This window comes from Microchirus variegatus, assembly GCF_963457635.1.
Source record: "Microchirus variegatus genome assembly, chromosome: 2".
NCBI classification, from domain to species: Eukaryota; Metazoa; Chordata; class Actinopteri; order Pleuronectiformes; family Soleidae; genus Microchirus; species Microchirus variegatus.
Window position 1 is genome coordinate 14,185,388 of NC_139803.1, and position 14,950 is coordinate 14,200,337.

The 14,950-nt window shown below is 41.6% G+C and overlaps 1 protein-coding gene across 2 annotated transcripts in view; it reads right to left on the reverse strand.

The window, feature by feature from the left end:
• Positions 1 to 3,595: 3,595 nt before the first annotated feature.
• spns2 (SPNS lysolipid transporter 2, sphingosine-1-phosphate) overlaps positions 3,596 to 14,950 on the reverse strand; it is a 60,094-nt gene continuing 48,739 nt past the window's right edge. Inside the window, exons 11-13 of one of the 2 annotated variants that reach the window (XM_083908530.1) lie at positions 13,015 to 13,178; positions 10,637 to 10,673; positions 3,596 to 6,579 (exon numbers count right to left, since the gene is read on the reverse strand). In XM_083908530.1, the coding sequence (XP_083764656.1) occupies positions 6,565 to 6,579; positions 10,637 to 10,673; positions 13,015 to 13,178 (216 nt within the window). In that variant the 3' untranslated portion in view covers positions 3,596 to 6,564. Of the gene's footprint in view, positions 6,580 to 10,626; positions 10,674 to 13,014; positions 13,179 to 14,950 lie in introns of both variants that reach the window. The other variant, XM_083908531.1, reaches the window with a different exon arrangement.

Below are 14,950 nucleotides of genomic sequence, written 5' to 3' on the forward strand. Positions count from 1 at the left end.
TGTGGCCGCCATCTTTGTTGGAGAAAAACAATCAGCCGGCTCACTGAATTCGCAAAGCATCATGGGTGATTTCATCTTCCACTTTGTTTTAAACCCTCATCAGAGCTCACTACATTTTGAGGGTTGATTATAAGGGCTAAATCGCTCTCCCCTTGCTCCCCCCTACATGAGACCACACAAAATTTAGGGTTAGGGCAAACATTTTGGGTTAGGGGAGGTATTGGGACGGGGCCTTAGTCAACTATGGAGGCAGGGACAATCACACACATCAACAACAACACAACCAAAAGCAAAAGAGACACAAGTGACACATGTGACATGAGATAACTGGTGTAACTAATTATGAAGAGAGAGAGTGTAAGATACAACTAAAAAACAAGACAAGAAACCATGAACAAAACCAAGTCGTCACTATGCATGGTGTGTGTCATGTTCTTTACACATTATTCTAACGCCTCTCCATCAAACCGGCCACAGAAACTGAATTAGATGGTGTTTTTTTTACCACAATATAAACCTATTGTGTCGTACTGTATTTCCGGGTTAGTGTTTTCTTTTAGAAACCACAGCAGTTGCTCTTTAATTTAAGCCTAAACATTTTATCAACTTGTCAACACTCATCACTCAGTCAGGGATCCTTTGTGATCACCTGATGAGAATCACAGGGACGTTATAATATAATTATAACACTAAGATGGAGTATAAATGGAAACAGCTGTACCACAATTACCAATTCAATACGTATTTATTGCATGCCTTTTACAAAGAGTGACATTGTGGGACATAAAACTGCATAAGTCGACAAATCCTTACATATTAAAATATTTAAACTGACTACATAAACAGCCCTTTCTATGTATGAATTGTAGGAGTCAGACACCATGGTCGTCTTTTAAAAAAATAATATTATCCAGGAAAAATATGACCTCATTGAAAAATAATGTTGTATTTTTAAGTAGAACATCTGAAAGCATTACAAATCAACAGGTATGCTTCTGCTTGAACTGAAAGCTGACCTTATGCTTCACGGGCAAACGAGTCCTTCTACAAACAACAGGCCACTGTGATTGAATATGTGCGGTATAATGTGCACTTTTAAACCCCAGACAGGCTGACATTTTCAAGCTCCACATTCACCCGTGGCTATTTTTCAACCGAAAATGTACCCAGAGTTTGTCCTCTGTGCGTCCTAAGTGCAAATGGAAATTCCAGCGCTGACTAGAATGGCTCCCCTTTTCCTGTCTACGCCCCAGTGTTTCCTGCCTGCTGCATGACTAGGTGTGTTGACTTTGAGATTGGAGCGGTTGACTTCGGCGGTGCATATTGGTTCAACTGTGGAAAAGGGTGGGAGTTTCTGCGGGTCAGCCGCCCACCAAACACCAATTCTCCACTTTGAGCTTCCTCTGGCTCCTATATAATCTTCTCCTCTTCAATCCAAGGGCACGTCGGATACAAGTATCTGTTTAACATGTAGCTCCGCCTAAATTAGAGGCCTCAGAGCCTGCATCGCGAGTCTTCTTTTGTCCAAATGCAGCGTATACTTACTCCCTGCATGTGCCTGTGCTGCTCTGTCATATACAGTGTCCATTAGTGCTATTAGCTGCCGTGTGACTGCACGTTTTAAAGAATGTCGACTCAAAGAGGTGGCCTTTAGAGGATAACTTCCTCACTTCCTGCGTAGGTAAATATAGTGTTTCATTTCCTCGCCGTATCCACAGCAGAGATGTCTGTATCTGTGATGTGTAGGTGAATCTGTGAAGCACTCAGGAGACTGTGAGTGAGATTACTTTACAAACAGAGGGCTCACAGAAGCCTGCCTGACTGCACAGGAACAATACAGTAATTCATTCACCGACTCTTTCTCACTGTGATATTAATCAAGGCTTTGTGAGCCTCTGCAAAGATGAGGAGAGGAGAGTAAATACTCTGCTGCTTCTTAGAAGTTGTATTTGAGCTAAATAAAGCAGCGGTGAGTAACTTTTGGTGATTTTTTTGTTGTTATTATTCTGCCACTGGTTTGTCCTGCCGAACAGGAAGTATGTAATATTACTGGACCTTGTGAAGCAATACTACCAGACCCGACTGAGGGAGCGTTTGTGTGTATGCAGGGGCGAGCAGGGACTGAAATCAGGGTTGATGGGGATTACCCAGTTGGCAAGATGGAATCCAGCTACAGTTACAAAGTCAGCCTACTAACACCTAAAGAATATATCAAGGATTAAAGGACTTTCCTGTCTCAGCAGGATTTCAAAAAAATGTGTCCATGCATTTATCTTCAGCAGGCTGGACTACTGCAACAGTGTCCTTACAGGTCTCAACAAAAAGTCCATCAGAGAGCTGCAGTTCATTCAGAATGCTGCTGCTGCTAGAGTCCTCACTAAGACCAAAAAAAGTAGATCATATCACTACAGTTCTGAAGTCTTTACACTGGCTTCCTGACTTCAAAATACTATTGTTGATCTACAAGGCGCTGAATGGTTTCGGGCCAAAATACTATCTCTGATCTTCTGCTTTGCTATACGAATCATCCAGAACTATCAGATCGTATGGGACAGGTCTGCTTCTGTGTACCAAGAGTCAGAACTAAACATGGAGAGGTAGCGTTTTCAGTTTCTATGCACCACATATCTGGAACAAACTCCCAGAAAACTGCAGGTGTGCTGCAAATCTCACCTCTTTTAAATCAAGACTGAAGACATTTCTGTTTGTAGTTGTACTTTGAATTGAATGAATGAATGAATGAATGAATGAATGAATGAATGAATCGTTTATTTCGGGCATGACAAGTAACAAACATCTGCACACAATTACCTTGTTGTTGAAATGTGCTGTCCTTTACCTTGCCTTACCGGGCCTCAGGGTTCTGTGAAGGACATATTCAGCCTCACTTTGGCACACTTTGAATTCCTCGACCAGGCTGGTAATTGGTTTTACAAGGGTTAGGCTAAGGCACCTTGGTAGTCCAAGCCACTTCCTCACCTGTGAGTTCACCAGCCTCTGCAACACACCTGATTCAAACGGTCAGATCGTCATCAAGCTCTGCAGAAGCCTAATCTGGATCAGGTGTGTTGGAGCATGGCGACATCTCAAACATACAGGACAGTGCTCCCTGGAAAACACCGATCTAAAGTTTACAGAAATAACAAACCACTGCTCATTAAAAAGGAAATAGAAGATCACAATAATAAAAGATTCTGAAGGCAACAATGAATTAGCTCTTTGTTGGAAACCAATGAATAACTGATGAAGCTTTTATTTATTTATGCCCCCGCTGGTAACTTTAAAATGTAATTAAAATAGTGTATTTATCTCAGTATAATCATAGGGAGCATTTTAAGCCCATCGGCTAATTTCACCATCTTCATTTCTAAACCTGCAATTATTCCTCTTCACTGAAACAAGCAGAAAATGGACTGAAGGGAATCCAGTCACAGACCATGGTCTCCATCGACTTCATCACATTTTTTAAGCCTGAGAGATGTATAAACAGTCAAGTATTTGCTTTGACTGATTGACAGAATAAAGAGAAATTGAGGCAGGGTGGTATGAAGTGATTAAATATGTTTATTTGATTTACAGACATGTACATTTACTATCCACCCCCCGCAGAGGGAGCATCACAGTTCAGTTCTAGAATAATATCCTTTGATTTCTCTGACACTTCTCTTGTACTGACTTGCTCTAAAAAATAAAAATAACCTCTGTTTTCTGTTCAACACCAGAAATAGGTTTCTTTATACAACAGTTCTTGTATAACAAGAAATAGCATACACTCTCAACATCACGTCAGTGATTATTAACATCGAATTAATCAATACAATGGACTTAAATTCCTACAGGATCGATGCGAAATCAATTCAATTTGGCAAAGTGAAACACGATTCATGACCCATCTGACCAGAGCCAACATTCCTTCTGATGACAAGCATGACGTGACAAAACCTCTGTGGTCGAGGTCGTGAAGTTCGATGCTTGCCTACGGTTCAAATCAATCCCTGAATGTAAAGTGTGCAAAAACGATTCAATCAGTTCTTCTTCAAAATAAAATAAAATAAAAATACAAGAGCTTCAAAAAAAAGTGAATGACACCCATTGTGTTATCTTAAAACATCACGTTGCACTTCTATGTGAGAAAAAGGTGTTGACGTATGATCACAGTAAACAGGATGTGACTGTAGAAAGGTATAGTGTCGGTTCATCGTGATACAAAAAGGATGAACACTTCTAAACATTCTAAACCCAAGGACGTACAATAAAGTGTAGTATACTCAAACCTTAAAACTTCCCTTTATAGATTATTCTTCATTATGTAACAAATAAATACATTGCATCCAAGCCATCATTTACAATATATTAAAAGTTGCTGCATGATATAGCTATATATATATATATCTGTTGTAGTTATTACAAAAAAATCATTTGGTAACATTAAAAACAGAAAAGGAAGGTAAGAAGCTTAGTTCATTAAGAGGACGGAGGTGTGTAAACACATCACCTTGGACACAATCACATTCAGAGAGCTCCACGCACGTTGGAGAGAAACTAAAGCTAATGCTCTGGCAACAAGGACACGCGGCCCACACAGCACACCCCACTCACAGCCAGTGAGTCACGCTCGCACACCGATGCTACAAGAAACACCCCGATGTCTCTCTTTATTCCTCTGCTGAGGTCAGCCTATCCCTCTCCTCCTCCTCCTCATACACCTACTGTGTTTTCTTAAAGTCTGCAAAGTGCTTTTATGCACAACTTTGACTTCAGTAAAAATTGTCTCCACCAGGTCGTACACTTCGAAAAAGGAATCCGTCAAGGTAGTTTCTGATGGAGCTACAAGATCTGAAACCCTATCCTTGGATCTTGCATTTAATTTGCATAAAAATTACATGGAATATCATGTTATTAATGCATAGCGTAATCCAATCTAATCCAGATTTTCTGTCAACTGTGTGGGGACTCAGTTACCGCAGTGACATCTGAGGATGTGGTGGTCTGCTTTCAAAGGAGGGGATTCCTTACTTATCCATTATCAGTGATAAGAGGCCGCCTTCACTCAAACCTGGGGCGAAGGGATTTCCTGTTCCTGTCTGGGACCGCAATTTCCCTCGCTAATAAACCAACGACTGCTACCCGAGCGCTTGACAAAGATTCTTTTCTACTCATCGTGCAATGGGATATGTACAATCGCGAGGAGGGAAGAGTTCTTTTCACAATGCCTGCTATTGTAAACCGGCGCTGACTGGACTGGAATCTACCATTAAAGAGTGACTCTGTCTCTGTGAGGGTGTTGTGTCCCAGAAATTCAAAACCAACCATCAGTGAGTGAAACCCAGCTCACTGATAAGGCAGTGTGGATTAAAAAAACATCAGCTTCTTATGTACACAGGTATTACTCCTTTAAAAGCCACCAGAGTAGCATTCCGTGTACTTTTTAAAACAAACAAACGTACAACATACATTATAAACGATAAAGTATAGAATCCAGTGTCTGCTTTAAATAGATTGCTTTGTCGGAAACAATCATAAACAATAGTTTCCAGTTTCGTTAAACAGAAAAGAAGAAAATATATTTTAAAAAAATGTGCAGAAATATCTGATCTCTGTTGTGTTCTCTGGCACCGTCGACACAAAGTTTAAGTGCTAAAAGATACATCTGAAAACACAAAGGAAACAGCTGTTGATGTGATAGCTCCAATTTGTTTTTAAGGCTGATTGACTGACCTTTAGACAGTAACACTTCTTTTTTCTTTTGGCTCTTGATTGATGGCTACGTTTACATGCACAGTGACGGTTCGCCCGGATAATGAAAATACTGATTCGTCGTGTGTAAACACTGTATTTTACGTGTAAAGTTAATACTGAACAAATAAAGCTGTGCAGAGTAAACGGTTGTTTGAGGGTCCGTAATCCTGCAGCACACATTAAGAAGGTACTTAAAGTTGTAAAACCTCAGCAGAACAAATTTTATGATCCTTTGAAAGAAAAAAAGCGTAATTACTAATTTCGATGTAAAAAGCCGAACGACATTGTGCATGTAAACGTAAACAGCGATGAAGTCATGAGGGTTGTTCAGTGATCAGTGCAAAGTCTGAAGGAATGTAAATGACACTGCGGCACTTGGTGCAGATCAACAGCCCATGTAACAGACAGACATACAGACAGACAGACAGGCAGGCAGACAAGTCAGGTTCATGATCAGCATTCAGTAGTATGGCATCAGGACAGGAGTTGAAGGGGATCTTTTTTTTGTTCGTTTTTTTTTTGCCACCCAACCTTCTCCCAAGAAGGTTCAGTGGATCTTCACAGAAAGAAGTGAGAAGGAACAACCAAGTGTTGGTCAAGTGGCTCCTGGTGATTCAGAGGCAAGACGCCTCCCTTCTGTACAGTTCTATGTGTAGACAGGAAGAGCAGCAGGAGTCAGGATGATGATGATGATGAGCGTGGTGATGGTGGGGGGGATAACAGGGAAGGTGACATCACTGTTGTTTTAAAGAGGTGGATCAGCTGCCCTCACTCGCCTCCATCGTGCTCATTAACGTTTGTTAAGTTGCTCCTTCAAACGGCTGCTCATGTGGCTGTCACCTGAGCGAGAGACAGGAAGAGAAGGCAGGAGATGAATATGAGCAAGTAAGAGTCACCACAGGGCATTATTGTGTTATTATCATGGAGGGTGAAAGCTCCTGGGTCAACTAAATATTCTCCTGTACACAGCAAACCAGTTTATCTGTACAACAGTACAGGCCACAGCATCACGGACATGTATTTCATATTGTATTATGTTATACAAAAAATGTTTTTGCTGGTGTTTTGGACGTTTCACTGATAAGTATGACGTGATTTACGGCTGCATTTGATATTTGATGAATCAGTTCAGTTGGTTTTGTTCAATAAAAAAGCTCAGTGACATTTAGCAGATGAATATATGATGGGACATAAACTATTAAGAGCATTGGGAAACATATGGTGTCTGAGGGAAAAAAACTATAGGCTACAAAACATGAACTGCTCAACTGGGATAACATATTTAAATACATTTACTCTACATTTTTAATGGTCTAGGTCAGGGTTTCTCACTCAGTTCAGTTCAGTGAGCTCTGCTGAAGCCTGTTAATGATCCATTTATATGAATCAGGTGTGTCGGAGCTGGGAAAACACCTAAAATATGCACTTCCACTGCAAGAATGTATTAAAATGAACTCAAGCGGGTCAACCAGAGCAGACTCTAGAGTAAATTACACTGTCCCCTTTAGGAAAAGTGTCTTTGGACAAGCTGTATTTTCCTTTTGAGCACCCAAAACCTGGGAAAGAAGTGCAATACGAGAACTGTGGACTCGAAACTCATTGACCAAACACTCGGTAATCTGTAAATTGTCTGTTATTGCTGTATTGTTTCATATATCTAACTTATTCTTATTTAATAGGGACCTAGGGACAAACAATGAAAATGAAATAAAATTTTCATTGATATACGCTGTCCCTGTCTTATATAATTACTCAAATGAGACTATTTCCCAAACAGGCCATGTCTGTGATCTCTTTATACTGGATGAGAAAGACACTCTGCTACACAAGCTCCTACAATGGGATTAGTGCAGGGCGCTTGGCAGAGCAATGTTATAATCTTGTCTTGCACCCCCCCCCCCCCACACACACACACACACAGACACCTTAGAGACACAGTGCAGACATACAAAGTCACATGAATGTGCTCCACTGTCATACAAACATGGCTAATTAGCCTCAACTGGAGGATTAGCTTCTAGGATATAGAAAACGACGTGTTTTGGTACGAAAGATGTATTTTCCTCTCAGGGTTTAACCATTTTTTGTGTCAACTCTCAGCCCATTCTGAAGTTATTTGAATTGAAAGCTGTAAATGTTTAAGATGAAGTGTAAGCAGAGGGGAGATCTGATTGTTCTGGCGGACGTACAAAATCTAATCGGCTGAATTGTGTTTTTTGGCCGCAGATGACGGCGACTGTAACTGGCTTTACGTTGAAGGACAGTTGGACAAAGCAGCGAATGGTTTCTGTAAATGAAACAAAAAGACGTGTTACAGAGAGAGACCTCTGCTTCGGTTTCGTTGATCTGATTACGAAACAAGGAGATGTGAAAGTCGAGAGGGCTTTTCAGAACGCATTGTGAGCCGAGCGCGGGTCACATTAGAGGGAGAATGCACGTGTGTGTATGTGTGTGTGGTTTGTGGTCACTGCCCTGTACTCAGCATCGAGTAACCCACAGAACATTGCTGAGTGAGGACTCTGAGCCTTTGTTGAATGATAAGAGCACAAAGAAGGAAAAGTATGTGCCTGCAGCTGAACAAACAGCTTAATAGTTAAGGTTTGGTCTGCGGTGACGAAAAAAAAAAAGGAATTGTGCCGCGACATAAATTTCCTTTCCTGAGAATTAGAGGGCTACGGTTTTTGAATAAAAGGAGTATGAAACTGTGCTCTCAGATCTGCCGCTGATCTCTTGACAGTCCCCAGATTAGGGATGTCCTCTCGCTCTCTACAGTCGTTATGTGACTCTGGCCAGCAGAGGCTGCTTCTCCCTGCAGAAGAAGTTAAATGAATCGTCGCAAATCTGATCTCAAGTGGGATCAGCAGAGATTAATAAGGTGTATTAAAAGCAGTCTCTTCATCAGTTATTGAGACGTATTTTCTCTCCTCCTCTTCTGACACGTCAGAAAACAATATTTTTCTGTAGTTTATGTCGTGTCACGATCGGCCCCTTTAGAAATCCTACACTCTCAGAAATAAAAGTGCTAAGTTGAACCATATAAGGTTCTTTGGCTTGTAATCATAGGAGAACCCTTTTCTGGTTCAAGGTGGAACCTTGTTACCAAGAACCCTTTTAAAACCCTTTATTCAGGGAAAGGGGTATAAAGGGTTCTCTGGATCAAAATGGTTCTGACTGGAACCATTAGTGTTACCAAGAACCCTTTTCAGAAGCAGTAGAAGAACACTTTTGGAACCCTTATCTCTAAGAGTGTAGGACTTTCTCGTGTTACATTTCTGGATTTGAAATGTGCATTATTGGTGTTATTTTGCAGTGTTTTCACATTGTGTATGTTGCCTGGTGTTAGTTCCTTCCTTGTTTGCCTGTTTGCTTTGACTTCCAGCCCTGGTGATCTTCCTTGATTACCTACACCTGTTTCTCATTGTTTTCACCTGTGTCTCGTTAGCTCACATCTTCCTGAGCAGCTACTATAGCTTCCCTTTTTGTTTGCCTCTGTTTCCCACCAGTTTGACTGGCTGATTGTACTGGAACCTGTGTTTGCCCCTCTGCGAAATGTTTGCTCCAGCTTTTGACAATAAGACCCTGACAATCTCTTCACTGCAACTCGCTCTTTTCCTCTTTTAATTGACTCTTACAGCCACATGTTGTTCCTCTGGGATCATCGGTCATTGATTATAAAGGATGTCATGAACTGTGAACTGTATTGATTTTCGGCTTTACAGTTGTAATGTTGCTTGTAACTGATTGAATTATCCTCAGTTGAAAGTTGGTCATCCAAGAGAATAGAAATAATCAGTTCATTAGAAAATCCAGCTCTGACCTAGTGAAACTGTAATGATCTATAATTATCTCCCTTTTTAGCAGCACAGAGACAAAAATGTAGTGTGACAGAGAACTGATGGGACCTGAGGCTGATGAACTGTCACAGAAACCTGAGCTGTGTAGCAGCCATGTGGGAGTCTCTCATGTCTCCTGTACTTAGCTGAGAATGTTAATGGTATCATGACAACGGGAATAAACATTACAGCATGTTATGCTGTAAATATGGTACTTACAGTGATAACAAAAACTAAAATGTGCTGGAAAACACTGGGCAGTGGGAGGTCAGGACTCACTCCCTGCACTGACTTTGGCCAAGCAGCGGTAAAATGAATGAATGCATTTATGATCATGATAACATCCTCTTCCGTCCACCAGCCAAAGTACACTAACTAATTTAAATGTTGCAAAAGATACTGTAAGTATTGGCAGGTGATAGGTACATAGATAGGAGGCAGTTATGATAAAGGCAGCAGTACAGTATACACAAATGACCCATTTTCTGTTTTATGCACACACAAAAACACAAATAAAGAAACCCTGATAACTGATTAGAAAAGGGGTAAACCTTGACCTTTTGGATAACCTTTACAAATAAGTCACAACAGTCTCCTTATCCTTCTAATCAGTGCGTTAGAGTTTAATCTTAGTCGTTGCTGGCAACTACAGTTACTCTCCATTGTCCCACTGTCTGCAGTTGTCTGGTGCCCTGCCAATATTGTGTATTTTCTTTTCCTTGGTTAATAATTGGAGACGTTTAGCGCTCTGTGCGTGTCTGATAAAGACAGGAAAGAGGGAAGGCAGCTCAGGTCTGATAAGGCTGCCAGAGAGTTGGCCAAATAATCACCACTTTGAGAAAAGCCTCAACACTCCCTGAGTAAAATGGGATGGGGAATGAATCGTTGATCAATCGTTTGAGTCTCTTCATATTTATCATCCAGAGTGTTTACACTGACATGAAGCCCTCAGTAAGTGTCTTACAAGTCCTAATGAAATGTTCCAGGACCATGTTTTTGTTATCAACCGTGTAGACATTTGTTTAAAGCTTCTTTATGGGAGAAGGAAATTTACCTGGTCATACCTTGACTGAGGACGGTGGTCGTGTCAGCTGGCTTAACCTGAGGAGAGAGGAGTAGTTTTGAGACAAAAAATAAAGTCACATACATCAACATAACAGATACTCCGGTGCTTTTGACCCCTGCTGGGTCTTTACACCATCAAAGTGCACTGGCCTGGCGCACGAGACGGTTCTGCGCTCACCCTTCACAGTGTGTAAATGTGGGGAGGCAACACGCACCCGACTCCAGCTATTAATGGCAACCCTGCGGCCAAATAAAGTCGACAACCGAGAAATAATAAAGCATTCTTCGGGGGCTGGAAATAGACAAGCGCGCTCCAGTGAGTAACGCGTTCAACTTTGTGCCTTTTTTATAAATAGAGCTGAGTATCTGAGGATACACTCAGAAGGAGGGCTGCTGCGGCTCTGTAAAGTTGGAGCGGGGGGAAATTTATAGCGTAAAGGGATTCTATATATAGCACAATCATGCAACAACCCTCGTTGTGCAAAGTTGTGGATGCTGTCACCAGTCTTGGTCCCTGAGGTGCTGTTTGCAGCTGGTTGCATAAGAGCTGCTGTTGTTCAAATTAGAGTTTTTTTTCTCCCTTCATTGGAATGTTTAGTACAAATCTGTACATTTCTGTACAGAGGCCCTTGAAAGACTATGTGAGGTATGCAGCTGTATGTTTGCTGTGTATATACATTATAGGTGAACGTTAACCAACCTCCTGGTATATGATTAACCCATCAAGGCTGCAGGTGAAGTTCAAAACAAGCCATTTTCTATGTTGGGTTTACTTTATGATGGATATCTGATGGAATTGTATGAAAATGGTTGGCAAGACACTTTATTAACATGTCTAACACTCGCTTAATATAGTCAGTATATAGTTATTTGTACAAATGAATGGGGCATCAGTAAAATACTGATTAATGATTAACACAGCTGTGAGTTACAGTTTAAATTAATCATTATAAAGGGCATATTATCAGGTTTAGGAAACACAGATCTCTATAAATCACTGTGTTTTTGCATTTTATTGATGAAACAAGATAAATCCATACTGAAAATGATCATTTATGACACCCCCCTTTATTTGAAGTGTATATGCTTTCAAGAATTTGACCTCTAGACATCTCTGTTGGGGAGAAAATGTGTGGAAATATCACAGGAATGACCTCACAGGGACTCTGTGTGTGTGTTTCTGTTTCATATCGAGGCTGTTAAACATCTGCCGCTCCATTAGCTTAGCCCTACAGCGTGTTGTGTGAAAGTCGGGGGGTGGTTGTGGTTAGATATAGCTGGAGTGAACTTGTGCCATCTGCCCACACATGTGCAATGATGTGGACAAGTAGTTTGAACCACATATTTAACCACAAACCAGCATCTATTACTGGCACTAAGGTGGCCAGAGTGTGACTTTTCTTTTAGGTGGTGTCGTGCATTTATACAATTTTTTTCTTTTTTCCTTCGAAGGTGCCAAACATAAACCACATGAAAGTAGTAAAGAACCCTTTAAATATTACACTGAACCTCACATCATAAGTAGACTCCTCCTCCAGTTTGTCTTTCAACAAAACAATTACACATTAGCTCTTAACCTTTGGTTAATTTACACAGAAATCTCCCCCATCTCTCTTCAAGGGAGGGATTTAATCGTGGGAACAACCAGAGCTCGAGCTCCACAGGGTGAAGAAAAAGTGACTGTAGACAGACGTCAGACATCAGACTGCCATCCTGTCTAAAAATGTCCCTCATCTTCAACAGGAAGGAAGTCATTTCTGAGAGCGCTGGCACCAAGGGAGCGAGTCGACGTGATAAAATAGTCGGAAAAAATAGTCTGAAAGGAGTCATGTCTCACGTCTGAAAGAGGATGCGTGAGTTTGTTTTAGCCTTTTAAGGCCATAACTTGTCAGCTGCTGCGCCATTTGCGTTCACGTCTAGGTGAAAAAAAAAAAAATGAACGCACAAATGAGGGAGGAGGCGGTAGCTAGTTAAAGTCCAAGTAAGCACACTTAGACAAATGAATGGCGAGAACAGCTTGTGTCAGCTCTGTAGCACTTTTAGCTGACTGGGACTTTTTATTGGCTGGAGGGCCTTTCTGAATCTTGCAGGGCTGCTGGCACCGTTGCTGGCATCACTAGGCAGCTTGAGTCTGACACATGTCACATCCCTGCATCAGGCTAAAAAGAGCACAGCAGTGTCCAGATCCAGTCTCTAACCTCTTTGAGTCTGCACGGCACTCAGAATATAACCAATATTATTGCACACACAGGGGAGTGTTTGGATTTTCTGAGCTCTTACTTGGAAAGTCGGCGGAAGACAAGTCACGCGAGTATTAAATATTTAAAAGAATGGACGACAAAATAATAAATGAAATAACAATGTCTGAGTCACTTACTGTTTCTCGGCCTTCTCTCTGTCGTCCAGGAAAAACAGGGCAGTGGCCAGGAAAAACATGCCCCCCAGGACGATGATAAAGGGGCAGAGCATGAGGGCATAACCCAAACTGAGGAACTGCCACAGTGCTGACGTTGCATAGCTCTGCTGGAGGCCGTCGGAGATCTGCGCCACGACACGCCACCAAGAATCACACAGACACACACACACGAACACAGCAGACAGGAGAAGAGAAACTTGAGTAAAATGATTCATCCACCAAATGTTCTCTAAATAAACACTGGCGCACACAGCACGACTTGTTGGAAACACACTCACATTAAGAACACCTGTTTTGTATCAATATACCTCAATATTTTTAGGAAAGTGTTAAATTATTTTGACACACAATTAAAAAATGCATGTTTAAATCAGAACACAACTCATGGATTTTGACTGGGGATGTTGTGACAGAGTTGGTCCAATAATGTTTCAAATAAATTTGATTTATAGACAATTTTGTTGAATTTTTTTTATATTATCTGTATTATATATGTATCTGCAAATCTTTGTACAAGACTGTGTTTCAGCATAGTTACAGAAAAAGTAAAAGTATTTTTTAATGTGTGGCAAGATTTTGCAGCGAATAGCTCATGTTGCTGTTGAGGGCTTCTGTAGCTCTGGTGTTCAGTCTGTCATGCGTGGCGCTGAGGAAAACACCAGCTGGAGAATAGTGGGTGTGATGTGATCATTTCTGCCTCCCACTCACAGGGCAGCTCTCAAACCATGGATGGAGAGAGGAGGAGAGGCTGCCTGGAACAGATTGTGTGTAGGTATGCACGGCAGGAACGAGATGGGGCTTCTCGCCTCGAGCCTGAGCGGCCGTAGTTCACCGTGACTGAAGCGCATTGATTGAATGGTCATGTCAACGGGAATGAGGTTGTTTAGTGGGAGAACTGCTGATAAGAGGATGTTGTGTGTAGTGCACATGCTTTCGTTTTCGCTGATGAATCGTTTTAGCTGATTTATCCATTAGAACATTTTACAACCTATCATTATCAGTGGACACATGGACGATTCTCCACATACAGTCCACTACACAAATGCCTGCTGCAGCTGCCACCTTGTGTTATCAGATGCACTACTAATTGGGTAATCATTAAATCACTATTTTTTAATTTCTGATTATTTTTCTTTCTTTGAGACTATGAGGACTATGAGCCGATTAATCATGCTTTCATGCTTCAAACCATCATTATTCGATCCACACTTTAAAAATCCACTATTGGAGACGTGTGAATGTCCAGCGCTCATCAGGTACAGAAAATTACCTGCAAGTTGCAGAGAACAGCTTGGCTAAAAATACACAGCGAACTGAAGCTAAATCTAATTATCGAGGTGGAATTTCTTGGGAGATTGTTCCAAGCGTTCCCCTGCCACCCACTCTGCCTGTGGCCGTGTCCTGACCATGAAGTATACGTAAGAGGAGTCCATTATGGGCTCTTCAGGGAATTGCCTCGGCGTACGAGCTGATAGAGTTGGATTGCGGCTTAAACTCAGAACGGAGGGTTCTGCATGCACTTGAGAACTTTTTCTGAACCAATGGAAGTGGTTAATGTGTGGCACGATGGCACCATGTCTCCCACAAAAAGCAAAACTATGGCGGGCCGGAAACACCACATTGGTTTGCAGCACTGATCACATCATCTGCTGATCTGTTTGCTGCACAAACCAATAGGAAACCAAAAGCGCTCACTTTCTCCTTGTGGTTGCTTAGCAATAAGGACCCAGTCTGTTTTTCTCGCGACGCAGCGCAAAAGGATTTTGTGCCAGTCTACTCGCATATCTGCACATGCATGCTGTGCGTCACGACAGGCCCATCACACTCGCATGCTAAACCTCAGCTCAGGAACTGAGGCAGCGAGTGGTGACGCACTTGGAGCATTCTGCGCTTCCTT